The sequence below is a fragment of the Zootermopsis nevadensis genome, unplaced genomic scaffold (assembly GCF_977971745.1).
Source record: "Zootermopsis nevadensis isolate Lab colony 2312 unplaced genomic scaffold, Znev_1.0 Znev_ptg000017l, whole genome shotgun sequence".
Classification (NCBI taxonomy): domain Eukaryota; kingdom Metazoa; phylum Arthropoda; class Insecta; order Blattodea; family Termopsidae; genus Zootermopsis; species Zootermopsis nevadensis.
The window spans coordinates 11606967-11631541 of record NW_028259149.1 but is presented as its reverse complement, the minus strand read 5'-3'; the positions used below and the strand labels follow the sequence as shown (position 1 = coordinate 11631541).

At 43.3% G+C, this 24575-nt stretch overlaps 1 protein-coding gene across 2 annotated transcripts in view; it reads right to left on the bottom strand.

The window, feature by feature from the left end:
- Nucleotides 1-12274: 12274 nt before the first annotated feature.
- LOC110839469 (TOG array regulator of axonemal microtubules protein 1) overlaps nucleotides 12275-24575 on the bottom strand; it is a 51276-nt gene continuing 38975 nt past the window's right edge. Inside the window, exons 12-19 of one of the 2 annotated variants that reach the window (XM_087350432.1) lie at nucleotides 23960-24165; nucleotides 22949-23023; nucleotides 21359-21720; nucleotides 20502-20624; nucleotides 19391-19583; nucleotides 17099-17247; nucleotides 16320-16478; nucleotides 12275-12557 (exon numbers count right to left, since the gene is read on the bottom strand). In XM_087350432.1, coding sequence (XP_087206558.1) covers nucleotides 12434-12557; nucleotides 16320-16478; nucleotides 17099-17247; nucleotides 19391-19583; nucleotides 20502-20624; nucleotides 21359-21720; nucleotides 22949-23023; nucleotides 23960-24165 — 1391 coding nt within the window. In that variant the 3' untranslated portion in view covers nucleotides 12275-12433. Of the gene's footprint in view, nucleotides 12558-16319; nucleotides 16479-17098; nucleotides 17248-19390; nucleotides 19584-20263; nucleotides 20625-21358; nucleotides 21721-22948; nucleotides 23024-23959; nucleotides 24166-24575 lie in introns of those variants that run through there. The other variant, XM_087350431.1, reaches the window with a different exon arrangement.

Genomic DNA, 24575 nt, shown 5'->3' with positions numbered 1-24575 from the left:
TCTCACCCTGTTGCTTCTTGCCTCGTTCCCACCCGGCTTCCGCAGCTTGGCACAAGTGACTTCTCAAGACTTGGGACAAGTGACATCTCAAGACTTGTGACAAGTGACTTCTCAAGACTTGGGACAAGTGACGTCTCAAGGCTTGGGACAAGTGACTTCTCAAGGCTTGGGACAAGTGAGTTCTCAAGGCTTGGACAAGTTTCTTCTCAAGGCTTGGGACAAGTGACTTCTCAAAGCTTGGGACAAGTGACTTCTCAAGGCTTGGGACAAGTGAATTATCAATGATTGGGACAAGTGACTTCTCAAAACTTGGGACAAGTGACTTCTCAAGGCTTGGGACAAGTGACTTCTCAAGGCTTGGGACAAGTGACTTCTCAAGGCTTGGGACAAGTGACTTCTCAAGGCTTGGGACAACTGACTTCTCAAGGCTTGGGACAAGTGACTTCTCAAGGCTTGGGACAACTGACTTCTCAAGGCTTGGGAGAAGTGACTTCTCAAGCCTTGGGACAAGTGACTTCTCAAGGCTTGGGACAAGTGACTTTTACATCAGAAACAGTCCGAGAGAGTCCGGTTCCGCGACGCATGAGGTGGTGGAATTTTGAAAAATTTGAAATTTTTCGAAAAATCGAAAAACGCTTCAAACGCTCTGAAATGCGCACAAAACCAAAAATTTTCGGAAAATTCGAAAGAAAATTAAAAGTTGAAAATTTTCAAAAATTCTTAGTTTTGTGCGCTTTTTGGGCGATTTCCCACGTTTTTCGATTTTTCGAAAAATTTCGGAAAATTTTTGAAAATTTTCAAAAATTTTCGAAATTTTAAAAAAATTAAAAATGGCTGCAAATGGCGTGAACCGCGAAGGAAACTAAAAAATTTTGAAATTTGTGACAGAAAATTTGAATTCAGAATTTTTCAAAAAATTTTGTTGTGCGCTTTTCAGACAATTTCCAGCATTTTATTATTTTCCTAAAATTTTCAAAATTTTCAATTTTCTTCAAACGTCTCCTCAAGAGATGCATGCCAGTCTCGGTGAATGCCACATGCTGTCTCTGCCAGAGACAGCCTCTATCTCACCCTGTTGCTTCTTGCCTCGTTCCCACCCGGCTTCCGCAGCTTGGCACAAGTGACTTCTGAAGACTTGGGACAAGTGACATCTCAAGACTTGTGACAAGTGACTTCTCAAGACTTGGGACAAGTGACTTCTCAAGGCTTGAAACAAGTGACTTCTCAAGGCTTGGGACAAGTGACTTCTCAAGGCTTGGGACAAGTGACTTCTCAATGCTTGGGACAAGTGACTTCTCAAGGCTTGGGACAATTGACTTCTCAAGGCTTGGGACAAGTGACTTCTCAAGGCTTGGACCTGTGACTTCTCAAGGCTTGGGACAAGCGACTTCTCAAGGCTTGGGACAAGTGGCTTCTCAAGGCTTTGGACAAGTGACTTCTCAAAACTTGGGACAAGTGACTTCTCAAGACTGGGACAAGTGACTACTCAAGGCTTGGGACAAGTGACTTCTCAAGACTTGGGACAAGTGACTTCTCAAGGCTTTGGACAAGTGACTTTTCAAGGCTTGGGACAAGTGACTTCTCAAGGCTTGGGACAAGTGACTTCTCAAGGCTTGGGACAAGTGACTTCTCAAGGCTTGGGACAAGTGACTTCTCAATGCTTGGGAAAAGTGACTTCTCAAGGCTTGGAACAAGTGACTTCTCAAAACTTGGGACAAGTGACTTCTCAAGGCTTGGGACAAGTGAATTCTCAAGGCTTGGGACATGTGACTTCTCAAGGCTTGGGACAACTGACTTCTCAAGGTTTCGGACAAGTGACTTCTCAAGACTTGGGAAAAGTGTCTTCTCAAGGCTTGGGACAAGTGACTTCTCAAGGCTTGGGACAAGTGACTTCTCAAGACTTGGGACAAGTGACTTCTCAAGACTTGGGACAAGTGACTTTTACATCAGAAACAGTCCGAGAGAGTCCGGTTCCGCGACGCATGAGGTGGTGGGATTTTGAAAAATTTGAAATTTTTCGAAAAATGGAAAAACGCTGCAAACGCTCTGAAATGCGCACAAAACCAAAAATTTTCGGAAAATTCGAAAGAAAATTAAAAGTTGAAAATTTTCAAAAATTCTTAGTTTTGTGCGCTTTTTGGGCGATTTCCCACGTTTTTCGATTTTTCGAAAATTTTCGGAAAAATTGAAATTTCTCAAAGGGGTACCCCTTTGAAAATTTTCATAAATTGTCGAAATTTTAAAAAAATGGCTGCAAATGGCGTGAAACGCGAAGAAATCTAAAAATTTTCGAAATTTTCGACAGAAAATTTGAATTCAGAATTTTTCAAAAATTTTGGTTTTGTGCGCTTTTCAGACAATTTCCAGCATTTTATTATTTTTCTAAAAAATTCAAAATTTTCAATTTTCTTCAAACGTCTCCTCAAGAGATGCATGCCAGTCTCGGTGAATGCCACATGCTGTCTCTGCCAGAGACAGCCTTTATCTCACTCTGTTGCTTCTTGCCTCGTTCCCATCAACCGGCTTCCGGAGCTTGGCACAAGTGACTTCTCATGACTTGGGACAAGTGACATCTCAAGACTTCTGACAAGTGACTTCTCAAGACTTGGGACAAGTGACTTCTCAAGGCTTGGGACAAGTGACTTCTCAAGGCTTGGGACAAGTGACTTCTCAAGGCTTGGGACAAGTGACTTCTCAAGGCTTGGGACAAGTGACTTCTCAAGGCTTGGGACAAGTGACTTCTCAAGGCTTGGGACAAGTGACTTCTCAAGGCTTGGGACAAGTGACATCTCAAGGCTTGGACAAGTGACTTCTCAACGCTTGGGACAAGTGACTTCTCAAGGCTTGGGACAAGTGATTTCTCAAGGCTTCGGACAAGTGACTTCTCAATGCTTGGGACAAGTTACTTCTCAATGCTTGGGAAAAGTGACTTCTCAAGGCTTTGGACAAGTAACTTCTCAAAACTTGGGACAAGTGACTTCTCAAGACTTGGGACAAGTGACTTCTCAAGGCTTGGTACAAGTGACTTCTCAAGACTTGGGACAAGTGACTTCTCAAGACTTGGGACAAGTGACTTCTCAAGGCTTGGGACAAGTGACTTCTCAAGGCTTGCAACAAGTGACTTCTCAAGGCTTGGGACAAGTGACTTCTCAAGGCTTGGGACAATTGACTTGTCAAGACATGGGACAAGTGACTTCTCAAGGCTTGGGACAAGTGACTTCTCAAGGCTTGGACAAGTGACTTCTCAAGGCTTGGGACAAGTGACTTCTCAAGGCTTGCAACAAGTGACTTCTCAAGGCTTGGGACAAGTGACTTCTCAATGCTTGGGACAAGTGACTTCTCAAGACTTGGGACAAGTGACTTTTACATCAGAAACAGTCCGAGAGAGTCCGGTTCCGCGACGCATGAAATGGTGGAATTTTGAAAAATTTGAAATTTTTCGAAAAATCGGAAAACGCTGCAAACGCTCTGAAATGCGCACAAAACAAAAAATTTTCGGAAAATTCGAAAGAAAATTAAAAGTTGAAAATTTTCAAAAATTCTTAGTTTTGTGCGCTTTTTGGGCGATTTCCCACGTTTTTCGATTTTTCGAAAAATTTCGGAAAATTTTTGAAAATTTTGAAAATTTTTCGAAATTTTAAAAAAATTAAAAATGGCTGCAAATGGCGTGAAACGCGAAGAAAACTAAAATTTTTCGAAATTTTCGACAGAAAATTTGAATTCAGAATTTTTCAAAAAATTTTGGTTTTGTGCGCTTTTCAGACAATTTCCAGCATTTTATTATTTTTCTAAAATTTTCAAAATTTTCAATTTTCTTTAAACGTCTCCTCAAGAGATGCATGCCAGTCTCCGTGAATGCCACATGCTGTCTCTGCCAGAACAGCCTCTATCTCACCCTGTTGCTTCTTGCCTCGTTCCCACCAACCGGCTTCCGCAGCTTGGCAGAAGTGACATCTCAAGACTTGGGACAAGTGACATCTCAAGACCTGTGACAAGTGACTTCTCAAGGCTTGGGACAATTGACTTCTCAAGGCTTGGGACAAGTGACTTCTCAAGGCTTGGGACAAGTGACTTCTCAAGGCTTGGGACAAGTGACTTCTCAAGGCTTGGACAAGAGACTTCTCAATGCTTGGGACAAGTGACTTCTCAAGGCTTGGGACAAGTGACTTCTCAAGGCTTGGGACAAGTGACTTCTCAATGCTTGGGACAAGTGACTTCTCAAGGCTTGGGACAAGTGACTTCTCAAGGCTTGGGACAAGTGACTTCTCAAGGCTTGGACAAGCGACTTCTCAATGCTTGGGACAAGTGACTTCTCAAGGCTTGGGACAAGTGATTTCTCAAGGCTTCGTACAAGTGACTTCTCAATGCTTGGGACAAGTTACTTCTCAATGCTTGGGAAAAGTGACTTCTCAAGGCTTTGGACAAGTAACTTCTCAAAACTTGGGACAAGTGACTTCTCAAGACTTGGGACAAGTGACTTCTCAAGGCTTGGTACAAGTGACTTCTCAAGACTTGGGACAAGTGACTTCTCAAGACTTGGGACAAGTGACTTCTCAAGGCTTGGGACAAGTGACTTCTCAAGGCTTGCAACAAGTGACTTCTCAAGGCTTGGGACAAGTGACTTCTCAAGGCTTGGGACAATTGACTTGTCAAGACATGGGACAAGTGACTTCTCAAGGCTTGGGACAAGTGACTTCTCAAGGCTTGGACAAGTGACTTCTCAAGGCTTGGGACAAGTGACTTCTCAAGGCTTGCAACAAGTGACTTCTCAAGGCTTGGGACAAGTGACTTCTCAATGCTTGGGACAAGTGACTTCTCAAGACTTGGGACAAGTGACTTTTACATCAGAAACAGTCCGAGAGAGTCCGGTTCCGCGACGCATGAAATGGTGGAATTTTGAAAAATTTGAAATTTTTCGAAAAATCGGAAAACGCTGCAAACGCTCTGAAATGCGCACAAAACAAAAAATTTTCGGAAAATTCGAAAGAAAATTAAAAGTTGAAAATTTTCAAAAATTCTTAGTTTTGTGCGCTTTTTGGGCGATTTCCCACGTTTTTCGATTTTTCGAAAAATTTCGGAAAATTTTTGAAAATTTTGAAAATTTTTCGAAATTTTAAAAAAATTAAAAATGGCTGCAAATGGCGTGAAACGCGAAGAAAACTAAAATTTTTCGAAATTTTCGACAGAAAATTTGAATTCAGAATTTTTCAAAAAATTTTGGTTTTGTGCGCTTTTCAGACAATTTCCAGCATTTTATTATTTTTCTAAAATTTTCAAAATTTTCAATTTTCTTTAAACGTCTCCTCAAGAGATGCATGCCAGTCTCCGAGAATGCCACATGCTGTCTCTGCCAGAACAGCCTCTATCTCACCCTGTTGCTTCTTGCCTCGTTCCCACCAACCGGCTTCCGCAGCTTGGCAGAAGTGACATCTCAAGACTTGGGACAAGTGACATCTCAAGACCTGTGACAAGTGACTTCTCAAGGCTTGGGACAAGTGACTTCTCAAGGCTTGGGACAAGTGACTTCTCAAGGCTTGGGACAAGTGACTTCTCAAGGCTTGGGACAAGTGACTTCTCAAGGCTTGGACAAGAGACTTCTCAATGCTTGGGACAAGTGACTTCTCAAGGCTTGGGACAAATGACTTCTCAAGGCTTGGGACAAGTGACTTCTCAATGCTTGGGACAAGTGACTTCTCAAGGCTTGGGACAAGTGACTTCTCAAGGCTTGGGACAAGTGACTTCTCAAGGCTTGGACAAGCGACTTCTCAATGCTTGGGACAAGTGACTTCTCAAGGCTTGGGACAAGTGACTTCTCAAGGCTTGGGGCAAGTGACTTCTCAATGCTTGGGACAAGTTACTTCTCAATGCTTGGGAAAAGTGACTTCTCAAGGCTTTGGACAAGTGACTTCTCAAAACTTGAGACAAGTGACTTCTCAAGACTTGGGACAAGTGAATTCTCAAGGCTTGGGACAAGTGACTTCTCAAGACTTGGGACAAGTGACTTCTCAAGACTTGGGACAAGTGACTTCTCAATACTTGGGACAAGTGACTTCTCACTACTTTGGACAAGTGACTTCTGAAAATTTGGGACAAGTGACTTCTCACTACTTGGGACAAGTGACCTCTCAAGACTTGGGACAAGTGACTTCTCAAGACTTGGGACAAGTGACTTCTCAAAACTTGGGACAAGTGACTTCTCATGACTTGGGACAAGTGACTGCTCATGACTTGGGACAAGTGACTTCTCAAGACTTGGGACAAGTGACTTCTCACTACTTGGGATAAGTCAGGCAAAGCCCGGCAAGGCGAGGTAAGGTACGGCAAGGCAAGGTGAGGCAAGGCCAGGAAAGACCAAGCCAGGCCAGGCATGGCGAGGCAAGGCGAAGAAAGGCCAGGGAAGCCCAGGCAAGGCCTGGCAAGGGAGGCTAGGAGAGGGAAGGCGAGGAAATTGGAGGCAAGGCTAGCAAATCGAGGCACGCCGAGGCAAAGCCAGACAAGGCGGCTCAAAGCCATGCAAGTTCAGGCAATTCGAAGAAGTCCAGGCAAGGCCATGTAATGCCAAGCAAGGCGCTGCAAGACGAGGCAAAGCGAGGCAAGGCGATGCAAGGCGAGGCAAAGCGAGGCAAGGCGAGACTAAGCCTTGCAAGGCAAGGCTAGACTAGATCAGGCAAGGGCAAGCAATGCCATGCAAGGCCAGGCAAGGCAAAGCAAAGAGAGGCAAGGCGAGGGATTGTCAGGCAAGGCCAGTCAACGCCAGGGAAGGCAGGTAAGGCAAGGCAATATCAGGCAAGGCGAGGCAAGGCAAGGCGAGGGAAGGGGAGGCAAGGCGTGGCAGCGCGAGGCAAGGCGTGGCATTGCGGGGCAAGGCGAAGCAAGGCCAGGCAAGTCCAGGCTGGCGAGGCAAAGACAGGCAAGGCGAGGCAATTCGAGGTAATGCCACACAAGTCCAGGCAGTGTCAGGGAAGGCCAGGAAGTCCAGGCAAGGACAGGAAAGGCGAGGCAAGGTGAGGCAAGAAAATTCAAGGCCAGGAAAGGTCAAGCAAGGCAGGCAATGCCAGTCAAAGCCAGGAAAATCAGGCAAGGCAGGTCAGACCATGCAAGGCAGGAAAGGCGAAATAAGGCGAGGCAAGTCGAGGCAAGGCCAAGCAACTCGAGGCAAGGTCACACAAGGCCAGGCTAGGCGAGGTAAAGACACGCAATGTAAGGCAAGGCCAGACAAGCCGAGGCAAAGCGAGGCAATGCCAGGCAAATCAGGCAAGGCCAGGCAAGGCGACGTAAGGCGAGGCAAGGCGATTTAAGGTCAAGCAAGGCCAGGCAAGGCAAGGTAAGGCGAGGCAAAGCCAGACAAGCGAGGCAAGGCGAGGCAGGAAGAGGGAAGGCGAGGCAAGGCGGGGTAAGGCAAGGCAAGGCCAAGGAAGGCTAGGCAAGGCCACGCAAAGCCAAGCAAGGCGCGGAAAGGCGAGGCAAAGCCAGACAAGGCGAGGCAGGGCGAAACAAAGCGAGGTAAGGTGAGACAAGGCCTGGCAACTCGAGGCAAGGCCAGACAAGGCCAGGTAAGGCGAGGCAAAGCCAGGCAAGGTCATACCCAGCGAGGCAAGGCCAGGTAAGTCAGGCAAGTCAAGGCAAGACCAACCAAGTCAGGCAAGAACATGCAAGGCCAGGCAAGGCGAGTCAAGGCGATGCAAAGTCAGACAAGGCCAGGCAAGACCAGGCAAGGTGGGGCAAGGCGATGCAAGGCGAGGCAGCAAGGTGGGGCAAGACGATGCAAGGCGAGGAAAGTCAAGGTAAGGCAAGGTCAGGCAAGTCTAGGCAAGGCCACGCAAAGCGCGGAAAGGCGAGACAAAGCGAGGCAAGGTGAGACAAGTCCTGGCAACTCGAGGCAAGGCCAGACAAGGTCAGGCTAGGCCAGAAAGTAAAGGAAAGGCCGAGGAAGGCCAGTCAAGGCCAGTCAAAGCGTGGAAGCGCCAGGCAGGCAATGCCGGGCAAGGCGAGGCAAGGCGGTTTAATGTCAGACAAGGCCAGGAAAGGCAAGTAAGGCGAGGCAAGGCGAACAATGCCAGGCAACTCGAGGCAAGGCCAAGCAAGGCAGGCAATGCCAGACAAGTCAGGCAAGGCCAGGCTAGAACAGCCAAGGCAGGCAAGGCGAAATAAGGCTAGGCAACTCGAGGGAAGGGGAGGCAACGCCAAGCAAGACCAGGCAAGGCCGGGTAAGGCGGGGCAAGGCGAGGTAAGACGATGCAAGGTCAGGCAAGGCGAGGCAAGGCCAGGAAAATCGTGGCATGCGATGCAAGTAGAGGGAAGGCGAGGCAAGTCGAAGCATTCCGCGGCAAGGCGAGGTAAGGCGGGGCAAGGCCGGGAAGGCGAGCCAAGGCAATGGAAGACCAGGCAAGGCTAGTTAAGGCCAGGGAAGGCGATGCAAAGTCATGCAAGGGCAGGCAAAGTCAGGCAATGTAGGCAATTCCAGGCAAGGCCATGCAAGACGAGGCAATGCGAGGCAGGGCGAGGCAAGGCGAAGCAGGGGTATGAAAGGGGAGACAAAGCCTTGCAATACCAGGCAACTCGAAACAAGGCCATGCAAGGCCAAGCAAGGTGAAGCAAGGCGGGGCAATGACAGGCAAGTCCAGGCAAGGCCAGGAAGTCCAGGCAAGGCCACAAAAGGCCAGGCAAGTCCACGCAAGGCAGGCGAGGACAGGCAATTCCAGGCGATGCAAGGCGAGGTAAGGCGAGGCAAGTCGAGCTAAGGCGAAGCAAGGCGATTTAAGGTCAGGCAAGACCAGGCAAGGCAGGCACGTCCAAGCAAGGCCAGGCAATGCAAGGTAAGACGAGGCAAGGCGATTCAAGGCGAGGCAAGGCGAGGGAAGGCGAGGCAAGGGGAGACAAAGCGAGGTGAGGTGAGACAAGGCCTGGCAAATCGAGGCAAGTCCAGACAAGGACAGGCAAGTCGAGGCAAAGCCAGGCAAGGCGAGGCAAGGCAGGCAAGGCGAGGCAAGTCGTGGTAAGGCGAGTCAAGGCTAGGCAAGGGGAGGCAAGGCCAAGCAAGTCCAGGCAAGGCGAAGCAAGGCGGGGGAATGCGAGGCAGGGCCAGACTAGGCGAGGCAATTCGAGGCAAGGTGGGGCAAGGCCGGCAATGCCAGGCAAGGCAGAATAAGACGAGGCAAGGCGAGGGAAGACAGGGCGAGGAAAAGCGAGGCAAGATGAGGCAAAACGAGGCGAGGCAAGGCAGGGCAGGGCGATGCAAGGCCAGGCAAGGCGAGGCAAGTCCAAGCAACGCCAGGTAACTCGAGGCAAGGTCAGACAAGACCAGTAAGTCCAGGAATGTCCAGGTAAGGCCGCCCAAGGCGAAGCATAGAGGGAAAGACGGAGCATGGCGGGAAAGGCGGAGCAAGGCGAGGCAAGTCGAAGCAAGGCGAGGCATGGCCAGGCAAGTCGAGATAAGGCGAGACAAGGGGAAGTAAAGCCAGGCAAGTCCAGGCAAGCCAGGCATGGCCGCGCAAGGCGAGGCAAGGCGGGGCAAAGCGAGGCAAGGCCAGGATCGGTCAATAAAGGCCAGGAAAGGCCAGGTAATGCGAGGGAAATCGAGGCAAGGCCAGGGAAGGCAAGGCAAGGCGAAGCGAAGCGAGGCGAGGCAAAGCGAGGCAAGGCCAGGATCGGTCAATAAAGGCCAGGAAAGGCCAGGCAAGGCGAAGCAAGGCGGGGGAATGCGAGGCACGACCAGGCTAGGCGAGGCAATTCGAGGCAAGGCCGGCAATGCCAGGCAAGGCAGAATAAGACGAGGCAAGGCGAGGGTAGACAGGGCGAGGAAAAGCGAGGCAAGGTGAGGCAAAGCGAGGCAAGGCCAAGCAACGCCAGGCAACTCGAGGCAAGGTCAGTAAGTCCAGGCAAGTCCAGGAATGTCCAGGTAAGGCCGCGCAAGGCGAAGCATGGCGGGAAAGGCGGGGCAAGGCGAGGCAAGTCGAAGCAAGGCGAGGCAAGGCCAGGCATGGCCAGGCAAGGCGAGATAAGGCGAGGCAAGGCGAGACAAGGGGAAGTAAAGCCAGGCAAGTCCAGACAAAGCCAGGCAAGTCCAGACAAAGCCAGGCATGGCCGCGCAAGGTGAAGCAAGGTGATGCAAGGCGGGGCAAAGCGAGGCTCGGCCAATAAAGGCCAGGTAATGTGAGGAAAATGGAGGCAAGTCCAGGGAAGGCAAGGCAATGCCAGGGAAGGCTAGGCAAGGCCAGGCAATGCGAGGCAAGCCAGGCATGGCCGCGCAAGTCGAGGCAATGCGGGGCAAAGCGAGGCAAGGCCAGGCTCGGCCAATAAAGGCCAGGTAATGCGAGGGAAATCAAGGCAAGGCCAGGGAAGGCAAGGCAAGGCGAAGCGAGGCGAATCGAGGCTCTTTGCCTAACTCGATCTGTGCATTACCCGGTCTCTGCCTTACCTTTTTTCTACCGGACGCGGTCTGCATTACGCGGTCTCTGCTTGACCCGTTCTCAGCCTGACACGGCCTTTGCAGAGACGCCTTGCCAGAGACCGGATCGTCAAGAGACCGAGTCCGGCACAAACCATGTTCGATAGGATGGTACGCCAGAGGGAGAGGTAGACAGCGATCGGGTGGTTAGAATTTAAAAAAAATTCAAAATTTTCGAAAATCAAGAAATGCTGGAAAGTGCCTTAAGAATGCACAGAACTAATAAAATCTGAAAAAATTCTACTTCAAAACAATTTTCAAAAATTTAGAATTTTTTTGTTTTTTGAGCGTCTTAGACAATTTCCTGCATGTTTTGACCTTTCGAAAATTTTCAAAAATTTGAAATACTTATTTCAAAAATTTCCCTACCAGATAACTATCAGAACCGGTCTCCGCTAGACTCTGTCGCTGCCTCACATGTTCTCTGCCGGACTCAGTTTCTGCATTATCAGGTCTCAGCTTCATCTCTGCCACACCCAGACTCTGCTTGACTCGTTCTCTGCATTACCCAGTCTCTGCTTCAGCAGGTCTCAGCCGCACATGGTCATTTCAGAGACGCCTGTTCAGAGACCTGGTGATACAGAGACATGATCATTATGAGGCCATGTCCAGCACAGACCGTTTCATGCAGGGGTGGTATGTCAGAGACCGAGACAGAGTTCAGGTGGGGAGAATTTTGAAAAAAGTGAAGGGTAGAGTGGCTATTTCAATTCAGTGTGGTAAAGGTTAATTTAGATCTCTTTCTTATGTCCAATCTTACTGTAAAATATGAAGGAGGTTTTATATACATTACAATGTATCACACATTTTCAGCCAAACACCCTGTCAGGAGCAAAATCTGTATAAACAATAAAACTCTAGAACAAGTCAACACATTTAATTATTTAGGTTGCATCCTATCTCAAGAAGGTGAGGAAGATATGCCCTCAAAAATATCAAAAATTTATACTAACAACCAGGGTCATAAACCAAAGTCTTCAAAACCCTCATTAGTACAACATACAAGACTAAACATTTACAGGACTCTAGTAAGACTGGTACTGTTGTATTGAAGTGAAGTCTGGACAATTAGAAAGGCGGATGAGAAAAGATTTCAAGCAGCAGAGATGAAATTTATGAGGAAAACTGCCAGACCACAAACAAAATGAAGAAATTCTAGAAAAATTGAAAGTCAAACCAGTCTCTAAATTTATTCAGAATTATTGTGACAATTGGAAAGATCACATTGAAAGAATGGACTTTAATAGAATCCCAAACCAACTTTTGAACTGCAGACCGAATGGAAAAAGAAGCCTGGGAAGACCATTAAAAAGATGGAATGAAACCGTAACAGGCCACTTGGCCTAATACTTGATGAATATTATGATGATGATGATGATGAAAATATATCACACCACTAGAAGAATAATGTCACAACTAAAAAAATGCTCATTTTGCAATAGCTTCCTCATAATTCAACAAAATTGAATTAAAATTGGGTTTTTCCTCTCTCCTGAAAATTTGTATTTCTTGAGTTGTGACAGTATTCTTCTGGGGGTGTGATATATTATGTGCAAAACAGTAATTACAAAAATTAATTTGATGGGAACATGAAATAGGGTAAATATGCAATAGTTGTGGCTACATAAGCATTTGTATGTAGAAAAGAAATGAGAATTATGATAGTGTGAATGGGCATTCTTGTGGTAAAAATTGCAGCAAACAAAACAGATATTAATTTAATTAATCACTTGTTACAGTGTAGTACTGTGTTCTCCCTGCAGCAAAATCGATGGGAATACAGACATAAAAACTAACTTATTGCATGTTGGAAGCAAACAAACAAAATACTTTTAGTAGTAACTTTATTTACATCCAATGAATAATTACTGTAAATTTACATAATGTGTCATTTTCTTTTGTAATAAAGCAATGCAAATAACCGCAGAACTAAATATTTCAAAATATTCAAATATATCTAAAATTACATTAGCACTTCTAAGGAACCTATTTCAAGCTCTGGAGTGTTTTGCTGATATTTCTCAGTATATGTGAAGGGATCACTTCAGACAGTACTGGGCTGAATGTTGGATGAGTGGACAGCATTCGAAACAGCTGCTTGGCAAAACACCTACAAATAATATATAATACACTAACACTGGTTCATAACCACTCTGTGTTTTTCAATATCATAATACTGTACAATTTAATGACAGGCACTTTTTAACAATTCTTTTATATATGTTCTTCTTTTGTTTGATCCAGTAGCACTGGCCTGTGATACTATTCTTTCATATTGTTTATATGGTTACCCTGAATCTGGCAGGTCTGCTGGGAAACTACCCACACTATGTGAAAGATTCTGAGAAACTATTCTACAAACTGGGCCCTCTGTAGATCAAGGTAAAAGACACCATCATCAAATTCGGTGCTGTCCGACTCTTCACCCAAATGTCTTTAGGAATATTCCGAAGGACAATCCTTTACTCAACAGTACATATCACAAAATCGAATGTAGCTTTTAGCTGGAGGGTCAACTCCCTTTCCTGGAAATTGATGTATAAAACAGATGGCTCCTGAGTCAGAGTATACAGGAAGCCAAACTACACCAATCACTACCTGAATACCAGGTCATAGTACCAGCCATCAAAATAGTTGGCTGTGCTTTCTAATTTGGTGTACAGGACCAAAGTCATTTGTAACCTAGACAGTTTCCACAAAGAATTTAAATTTCTCTGCAACACCTTCAGACAGAATGGCAAAAGCAACTGGTAGAGTCTCTGGCTCTAAATCCATCACAGTACATACATAACATACAGCATACAGAGTACATCAACTTCAGCAGCTTTCTTACTCACTGTCATTATGATCAAATTCAAGAACAGGGTGCTGTCCAAGCATATCAAAGACTGTAATAAGTCACCCATTAAGGCAAGTCTTGTTTGCCTTAATACGTCAAGGATAACCTGACATTAAAATCACTGACTGGACAAATTGAATGCTGAAATTACAGGTCAAAGAGCACCATCAATATATTCACTTCTTTATGACCAAATAAGAACACAGTATAAACCTAGGACATTGGATTGAATTACTGGATACTGGTAACCTGGCCAAAAAATTCATACGAACCATATCAATACGAAAGAGAATGAGCTCCATCCTAACAACATGAGAGGAGAGGAAGGTTTCTCCATGAGCAGGTTAATGGATTCCTCTAATTCTCACTGTGAAGGTACTAAAGAAGACTGTCTCTGAGGATAAGGCACATAATTCCACTCAGCCTTCCTCTGTCCACAATCCTTATAAGGACCTCTCTTGGGTGTTCATATTTCATGACCTCCTGTTTCCCAGTGGCCACCTAGCTTTATACAGGATGATTCAATAATAACTAACTAACTAACTAGATGGCTTACCGAACCCAAAGGTTCATCACTGAATTAACCAAAGCCCTCCACCGGACCCTGTCCTGGGCCAACAAAATCAAGTCTCCTTCAACTCCTATCTCCCACAGATCCCGCCTGACATTATCCTCCCATCTACGTATAGGTCTCCCCAGTGGTCTCTTCCCCTCAGGCTTCCCAACCAATACCCAATAGACATAAAAATTTTACTGGTAGGTTTTATGCCAAAATTAAATTACATCAGTTCATATAAACATAGGTCTCTAAATCCTTAGTATTCAAGCTAAGGCCACAAGACTGAATAAAGTACTTTCAGATATGTAATTATTTCATTTTTCTTCTACATGAGACCAATCATGCTGTTAAAGAAAATGCTTGAAATGTTGACCATTAACTTCCACATAGCACTGAGCACTGAGCACATCAAAGCAATGACTATGGCTCCTCCTCAAACATCCCTGGAGTAATCTGAATGACATGGCATCCACCTCCCAGCTCACTGTTTTAGGCCCACCACATCAATGACAGCACACACTATACTTTTCAAATATCACCACAAGAAAAAATCCAGCAGATTTAAATCAGGCAAATGCAGAGGCCATGTGATTGTTCATTCAGGATAGATATTGTGAAGAAGTTCTAACTCTGATGGTGAAATAAGGAAGAGAAAGCACCACCATGCATAAACCACATCTGCACTCTTCTTCCCAAAGGGACATCTTCCAACTCTGGCTCAATGTTGACTACGAAGTTTAGATAAGAAAGCCCCATCAACCTTTGCAGCAAACTATGAGGGCCAATCAGTCTGTCCCTGAGTATGAATGCTCAAATATTTGTTGAGAATCAAAACTGGTGTCTCATTGAATGACGATTTATCCGTAAACATCAGAGAACCAAGGTTGAAGGCATATTGCTGCAGCAGCCATTGGTAGAAGTTGGTTTATTGTCGGTAGACATCAGGGCATGGTCCATGTATTTATTGCATGTGATATGGATATAGGCACTGCTTGTGATGACCTTGCTACACAATCAACTTGGATGTCTTATACTGCAGTGATCCTCCTCTAGCCTGTTGCTGGATTGTTAGCAAAATGGGCCAGTATGCTTTCTTTCAAATCCAGAGCACACACTGCTCTGTCTCCCACAGTTGTGTGTGGCAGGAACAAAGTACCTCTTTCTCTAAGGTCTTTGTGAATACTGGTGAACATTCTTACACTCACACTTAAGTGAGCAGGAACTTGCTCCTTGTAAAGACACTGCGCCTGATGCACATGGCCATGACAAAGATTCATGTCTGCCAGCTCTGTGAATGTAGTTCACTGCCATGTTTGCACATGAAAACAATCTTTCTATTCAATGCACCGTTGTGTCAAAACTTCTGTTTACTTTTATCAGTCTTCATCCATACATCTGACTAGTTTCAAATCTTGCCAGCCAGCCATCTTATACAGATGGCAAGGTAGTGCAGTTAGATGGTTACCGTGACTAGCACCATCTGGGTCACTTCTCATGCTCTGCTTGCAAATGATGTTACAATACCAGTGTCTTGTATGCAACTTGATGTATAGCCATGCAATGTGTGTATGGCCACTAGTTATGCTCAGCAGGCCCTTTGTAAAATTCCAAAATGTCAGAAAGTAAAAATAACATATTTCCTTTGTGGCCTTGGTTTCTTCCCAGTGAGTGACAATTTCACACTTAAATGCCTTTGTAGAGCTACTGTGTGACAAGTTATAGAGGGTTAGCCTGTATCAGCGGCTTGTGGTAACTATGATGCATGTTCAAAATTCATGCCTTTACAAGTCTGAATGTGAGGTGAGGAATAATTTCCTGTGATACATTGTAAATTATGTATGTACTGCTTATTACTACATTCTAGATTATTTTGAACAGTTCCACATATTATTTTAGTCCCTGCCCGTTTTTTCTAGTCACAGTTCTAGAGCTTGGTCTTTCAGATCTGTCCCTCCCTTAGTAAAATTACAGTCCACCACACATCTTGTTTTCAATAATATACTCAACTCTGATTTTGCAGCCATTTATAAATTATGGAATGATGATATAATGAAAACATACCTTTTTATTTTTTAATTGTAGGACTACAATACCACTACCATCTACTGTAAGTTCACAATGAAATTACAATTAAATGTATCATGCATATGAGCTTGGAAAATGTATGCACTTCTTTAAAATAAAACCTGAAGGAAAGAGACCATTTGGAAAACCTCAGTACAGATGGGAAAACATTAAACTGGGTCTTAAAGGAACAAAATGTAAATAGAATTTAGCTGGCTTAAGACAGAGTCTAGTTTCAGACTGTTTAAACATGATAATGAATGTCTGGATCCCATAGAAGGCAGATAATTTATTGACTAGCTGAGTAACTGTACATTCTCAGGAAGGAGTCTACTTCATGGAGCTAAGTGGCTAAGATAATATTTAGCACCTTGTGCTGGCAGTGGCTGTCATAAGTGCAGGGCACATACCTGGTGTCCAGACTTCCTTCAGTTAGCAGATTGGAGCCAGCAATGAGGATCTTGTCTCTCATGTCTCCAGAGTGTGACATCACTTTGTCTACACCAATTTTGCTCACCAAGCTCACCAGCAGTCGGGCACTAGCAGTTCGTACAATGGCATTCTGATGGCTGCAATATTTCATTGTTTGTTCATGAGAGAAATTTGGGCACATGGAAACAAGAATTAGTCTTTTGCCACGTCTAATGCATTAAAAGGTAATAACATTTAACAAGATTAGAAAGATGCAGGCAAACAGTATTTCTACATGTAATCTTTGCACCTTTGGCATTCTTAATGGTCCTAGCTGTTCTGAATATCTATGATATAAACATTGACAATAATAATTACAACTTTATAGAACTTCCTTTCCATAACTGCAATAATAAAGTCATTATTTTGCAAACTTTACTACTGTTCATGCCTCATAACAAAAATCAGATCACACAGCTCTCATCTTTGATGTATTTTATCTATGAAACTGCTGTCATATTATTTCCCAATACATGTTTTACTTTTTATATTATTAAGATAATTCTCAGTCCCATAAATACTTGCAACAAATAAGGCAGACAAAAAGAACAACATTATTCATATCCACATAATCATTTACATAATTTATTTTATAATGCCTTGAAAGAAATACTCCATGACAAGTAGTATGCTGTTCTAAGTAGTGGATCTGTTGTGTCCATAATGATGGCAGCTTTAAGTAAACATTAAAAGGGGCTGTGTATTCTTTACACTTCACCTTATGCCCTTTCCTGTAATGACAGCCACAGCCCTTGAAGGGCTGATCACCTCGATCATCTTATCTAGGGCAGCATTGCTGTCTGCTCGCAGAAACCTGTTTGTATCAGCAGTTCTGTGCAATAAGGAGCTGACCAGCTCATCCAAATCCTGAAAGTATATAATTACATATTTGGGTCAAACTTGCAATTAAAAAACTCATTATTCAACAACATAAACTGACTAACTAGCTAGCTAACCAACCAACAAAACATCCAACCAACTGTATGGTGCTCCATAAAAGATGATGATGATCGCTCAGTTGTTCATGAAATTTCCTCCCGCCTTCTCTGAAACCCAATAAATTCAATACTGTGTTCAAAGGAGTCCACTACTGGATCTTACCCTGTGCCACATGAAACCAATATGCCCACTACACCCTGACATCCATTTTAGTATTAGTCAACCTAGACCTAGACCTCCAAAGTGGTCTCTTCCATTTCAGTTTTCCGGTCAAACATCTGTATAAATAGGTAATATTTAGATTTGCATCTTTAGTGTTCCTTACATTCTGGGACAGCCTGGGCACTATGGTTTTCAGAAATAATAAAAATTTCTGTTTCAGTATGTTTTATGTACAATTCCGAATTTGTTTTACATAAGTAAATTAAATACCTCTTCACTCTGAGATGGTATCAACTTCATCATCTACGAATTGCTTAAAAATCCACAACTTATGTCGTCCAATACCAAACCATCCACAAACAAGCAAACTACTCTTAAACTGGCCGACGATTTTTGGACGTTTCTGCGCTCTGCTGCCACATGATTTCGCAAGCCAATTAGCTTCGGAGAGTTGGTGACTTCAAATGCAAAGCAGTCGAGGAATGGTAAAGCACCACCGCAAAAGAAAATGCCGCAGTAAAATTTCGGATTTTAGGCCCTTCTGGATTTTGGGATGCCGGATGCGGGGTCCGACACCACAGTTAAACTCTGGGTTTATAAAATTTGTTCTATTTCTTTCTAGAATGACATCATTTTCCTTTGCCAATGGGTTTAGAGTACAGTACAGTACCTGCACACCATTTCTGTGTGAGTTTCTTTTTTTCAATTTTCTTCAAAATAATGCATGTCTTCTACTACATTTTGAACCATATTTTTTTATAATACAATTTCCTTGAATTTACAGTGATGTCTGTAACAGCAGGTTAGAATGTTGAAAGAATTCCACAGATTTATACACATATACCAGGCGCGTCCTCAAAGTAAGTTTCCCACTCGTCCCACAGCTAGCAAACCTTATATTGCGCAAAGCGACTGTGCGTACGTGATAGAGCAATAACGTAGCATGGCGCATGCACTAACGGCACCTCCCGCGTTCTCACAGTAGCATCGTTGCAGCTGTTGAAGATGGAGGTTCTTATTCCAGCTCCCGCCGACTGTGAAGTGCGGTCAGTGATAACGCTAGGATAGGAGTTCAGCTGGGAGGTGTTTAATCATTCACCCTACAGCCCGGACCTCGCTCCCAGTGATTTCCATCTTTTCCTACACCTCAAGAAATTCCTGTCCGGTCAGCGTCAGCGTTTTGAGAATGACAGAGAGGCGGAGATGGTTGTCACACAGTGGTTCCAATCCCAGGCGGCAGACTTCTACGACACAGGTATTCAAAAGTTGGTCCCACGGTATGACCAATGTCTCAATTCCGGTGGCGAATATGTTGAAAAATAGCTGGACACTTGCTGTATCTGTTGCAATAAATATTTCCATGAAATTGTGTTTTGTTTCTGTAAACGGCCCCAGGGAAACTTACGTTGAGGACGCGCCTCGTATATGCTTTTATAGGAATGTGAATGCTTCATTAATGGGGGAAGAAGACTGTGATGACGATAATAACAACAAATGAGAGGAATTAAGTCAGCAGAAATGTGTTTCCTCAGAGTGGTCATAAGAATCAGAATTATGGTCCATGTATATGACAATGGTATTACAGAAGAACTGAATATAACAGACATCAATGTAATAGTAAAAAACTATAAAAGAATGACTAGAATATATGGAAAGAATGCCTATTAACTGAATCCTGAAGTTACTCTATCAATATGAATTGGAGAACAGAAAGGTTAGGAGTAATTCATCATCAAACATATGCATCATTGTTTGTTTTTTCACCATATAAGTCACACGATTACTGTTTGTTCATTATATTCAGTTTGCAACACAGTGACTATTTAAATGGCATAATTCTCACTATTAACTGTACAACTTATACACTTTTCATTTTACCGTGTCAAAATGACCATCAAGAGACACTTACAGTCTCCAGAGCCCTCTTCTGTGACAGGAAGAGCTCTCCACTCGCCTGGCATGCAGCACGTGCTACTTGTGAGCGGAGGTTACGCACTTGCTTCCCCACAGCCACAATAACAGAATGAAGCTGAGTGTGGATAGTTTCTGGGTGGTGGCGCATCAGTCGCATCAACAACTTCAGGCCCTGCAATGTCACCTCCCTGGAAAACAACACTTGTCTTATTTGGTTGCCATAACCTTCATTTATTACTACTCACACCTATTTTTTGATCAATCCTTCACATTTTCGTTAATTACAAATTCATGGGTTGCTAGTTTTGTATGCATATATTAACCCTTTCCTAAATGTTTTCATGTACATATAACATTTGAGTTGAAAATCCTAGAAGAGCATAAATATATAATTATTATAATGCTCTGCTTATGTCATCTCAGAACTTCACTGTAATGGTCACTTGATAATGAAATACTGTCCAAATTAACAAAATAAAAACACATTAAACAACTGACACACTTACTGGCATTAATTAACACTTAGAGTAGCTAGTTAATGACAGACTCTGGTAGTACAACTGTAAATTTTAACACCGCTAACAACACAGCCTTCCACTGAATATGATCCTGGGCCAGTTCGATCCATCTCCTTACCTCCTTAACTCACCTCCCTAAGATTAAACTTCTACCAAACTACACAGTACTACAACCCAGAAGACAGCAAACCTAAAACCCTAATCATCTCCTTAATATTCATATTAATGTTAATTTACCAATTCCTTTCCATTTCTGTAAAGGGTTTCTCCTCCAAAATTCTATATGCATTTCTTGTCTCCTCCATCCAAGCTATATACCTGTTACTTTAATTATCTAGATTTCACTGCCATAACAATACCAGGTGACCTGCTTAAATAACAAAAATTCCTCAACATATATTATCCTGTCATATTATTTAGTCTTCCTGGGTCCAAATACTTTTTGAGTATTTTGTTTTCAGACATTTGTATGAGCAGATGGAACACTTTACTTGTTACAATCAAGACAGCCCTCACTTATTCCCTCCTTCGGATATGATATATAAAGCATTAATGTTTTTGAAATAATATTTTTAGGTAGATACTAGCCATTCTGAGTTGTCAAGGTACATGAAGCACTGCTGCAGGGCTTCTTTTGGCTTGTCCACAGGATGTAAGGTGTCAGGAAACAGACCACTGTTCTGCTGCGTGCGGGTTCTGTCACGAAACTGCCTGTAAATTGATATAAACTAGGGCTTACTCTAGAACACTACTCTTGAAGCAAGTGGTTATAAAAAAAAATTGCCCATGTTTAAAGAACTTTCTTCAACCTAATTTGACAGTAATATCCAGCAAACCACTGTACCTAGGCACATAAAATGTGGCACAGAGCTAAATTATAAACATGCTAACAAATAAGGTATGAAATATTGTAAGTTGCCCCACTTAATGATACCTGCACCTTGTCGTGGTAGTGGGGCTTGAGTACCTCAGTGACCCCAAGAGCTACTGGTAGGGCCTCCCTAGCCAGATTTGTGACATAGGAAAGTTTGCTTTATGAGTTCTGTCCAAAATTCACACAGCAATCCCTTCTCAACTACAGAGGTCATGTTCCTACAAATCACCATAGTCAGCAACACTTTACAGTATTGTTCTCAATGTTTATTTGAAAGTTGCAGAGGACAGTCAAGAATAAGACAGTAAATCCCACTTACATGTCTTAGCTGCTAGTTGTTGAGGGAGGCAGCATAAAAATTTATATAAAACAAAGAGGGCCTTTTGACAAGAGCATTTATGAGGGTTGTAGGGTCATCCTTCTAGAGTACACTGACTTTATTTTTGAGGAATATAACCCAATATAATGATCACAAAGTCATGATGCAATGCATGCTGTGTCTCAAAAGGTTAAAGGTACATGATAGGACTCTAATATACAACGCACGATGTTTGTTTTTTGAGGTACGTACGTTCCTCTCAGAGTTGTTGCGGGAATCTTTGGACCAACTTGATGCTTGATGCGCCGTGTTTGCTTGATTGGGGCTACAGTCTCATTCTGAAAATTGTCTTCTACATTCAGATGCAGGTCAATAACTGAGCCAGTGCTGTATGTTGCCTGTGGGACCTGATGTTCATTATTCACATCTTCAGCACTTTCTTCATGTGACAGTATGGGGGGACTAAACTGTAAGTTGTGGAGGGACAATACGCCTCCTCGACTGTTCGTGTCTAGCTCTATCACCTCTGTGGTAATGACTGGGCTTTCAATTGTTGGTGGTGCTGAGACTATAGGTACTGGTGAAACTGTAACAGATTCCAGTTGTTCCTGTTCCTAAAAATAAACAAATGATGAATCAGATTTAATGTTCATGCTGGAATTTCCAAGAACAGCATTATTTATTTTATGAGTAAAAGTAAAAATCCAATATTTAACTTTTCTTCTAGCCTCACCATACAGACTGAAACATTTGAAACAAAGGAGGGGACATAACAGGATGATTGTCTTCTGGAATGTTTTGCTGCGTAGTCTGGTAGACACTGATCAGTGTTTCAGAGGAATTTACTACCTCTATCATCAGGGCAATGGATTTATTTATTAACAAAATTTGGACTACGTTATTCATTATGAAATTCAGAAATCATTACAGATACATCCATGAGCAACGACCGTTTTACAATTCTTTTTACAACACACTGCAATCAAATTATTTTGAACACCACTATAACCAATTGTCCTCTCCATTTGTTCCCATGACATGCTGTGACATAAGTATTTGGACATTACTGCACCTACTTTTTGACCCCCCCCCCCCCTCCCAGAAAAGTCTATAAGTTTCCTGCAGTTGTCTCTCCAAATGGAATAATTTTTTGTATTCATGATTTCTCTTTATAATGTACCATTGGAAGTAATGCACTAGTGTATAAGTTTCTTGGACACACCAGTGCCTAATTTTGGAAATTAAAAAAAAAATATAACATTCATGGGGCTGTCTCTCCAAGTGAAGCATTCTTTGTCTTTGCCAATTTTTTACAACATGCTGTTTAAGAGAAACAGCAGCTGTTATCAGCCAAAGAAGTTTTCTGGCCAACTGTGTGCCTAAATTTTAAAATGGAAAAAATGCCACAATTCTCCCTGGGTTATCTCTCCAAGAGGAACATTTTTTAACTTTACCAATTATACATGGTGTCTGTAGTACTATGTGTTGGAAGATGTCAGGATGATAGTGGAAGGTTGTAGAACACACTCATTTGTGCACATTTAATAGGATATGTTATATTAGCAACTTTCTCAAAATCATTGAGGTTTATGAAATACTGTGCGAGGCAAAACATATGTAAGTTATCATTCCAAACATTTAAGACATTTTCTCTCAGGTTAATATCTAGTCCAAAAATGTACTTAAACCTTATATACGGCAAAGTTTAAATAAATGCAAGTGAATTAAACTCATATCTAGTAATAATCATCCACATGTTAGCATATTCAATGACACACAATTTTCAAGACTACCGAATCAACATAATAAATCATATCATCAGTTTATCTCAGTTATATGTACCTTCAATAGCTGGAATTTCAGGGCACGTTCTTCAGCCTCAAGAGCGTCCATGGCTGACACAGTTGAACTGGCCATCTGATTTAGAAAGAAAAGAGAAAGACAAGCAATTACTACGTAAGATTTGAGGTTTTCACAGCGGTGAGTAGGAAGACTTCTGTCTTCTGGGTTGTTGCGCTGTGTAGTCTGGTAAATGTTTACCATCATTTCTGATGATGGAGGCAGTATGACCTCTGAAACGTTGGTTAACATCGACCAGACTACACAGCGCAACAACCCAGAAGACATAAATCTTCATACTAAGAATCGCCCTGATGACGGAGGCAGTATGACCTCTGAAACGTTGGTTAACATCGACCAGACTACACAGCACAACAACCCAGAAGACAGAAATCTTCGTACTCACCGCCCTGATGATGCAGGCAGTATGACCTCCGAAACGTTGGTAACATCGACCAGACTACACAGCGCAACAAGCCAGAAGACAGAATCTTCATACTAAGAATCGCCCTGATGATGGAGGCAGTATGACCTCTGAAACGTTGGTAAACATCGACCAGATTACACGGCGCAACAACCCAGAAGAAGGAAATCTTCATACTAAGAATAGCCCTGATGATGGAGGCAGTATGACCTCTGAAACGTTGGTAAACATCGACCATACTACACAGCGCAACAACCCAGAAGACAGAAATCTTCATACTAAGAATCGCCCTGATGACGGAGGCAGTATGACCTCTGAAACGTTGGTAAACATCGACCATACTACACAGCGCAACAACCCAGAAGACAGAAAGCTTCAAGCATTTACTACATTAGAAGTTCTGAACTACTCTCACTGAAATCAAAGAATATTGCTACACTAAGCATAATTAAATTAGCAGTGAATAAAAAAAATCCCATTCAAACAAGATCCTCATTACAGGCCACATTCATTACACGAGACTTCTACAGTACCATGACAAAACAGATTACATGTGAATCCATGTAGCAAATGTGATTATTGTGACTTACTGCATGAGATGGTGAGTCTTCTCTCCCTGCCTCATCAGTTTCATCGAAACTCTTGAACTCCAGATCATCCTGTTCCTGAGGTACAGGAGATGTTTTTATCCTGGAGAGTTGGGGTGTTGAAGGATCCACAGGGGGCAAGAATGGCTCAGCAGGTGGGGTAAACAGCCCACTTGGTATTTTACTTCCATTTTCAGGAAACATGCCAGCTGTTGATAAACACAATAACAAGTTTGCTTTGTTATTATTAACGGTGAACTCAGCAACATGCTAACAGTACCAGTTACAGGCATAACAAAAAAATTAGTGATCAGCCCTATCTTCAAGGCTTCTACCTATTCAAACACAGAAAGATGAAGACAAACATCCATGCCTTGAGTGGGACTCGAACCCATGGTCGCAGCGGCCAGGCACACGAGGTCCATGCCTCAGACCGCATGGCCACTGCGCCAGTACATTAAATAAACAACTACAGCATATTTATCTGGTTTTCTGGGTTCTGATGACATGTAATCTAAGTGGTCATCAACATTCGTCTGAAACTTTGATAACCACTTACAAGAATACGCTGACTCACATCGAACATAATTGAACGGTTAACACTCCCACTTCGTACGTG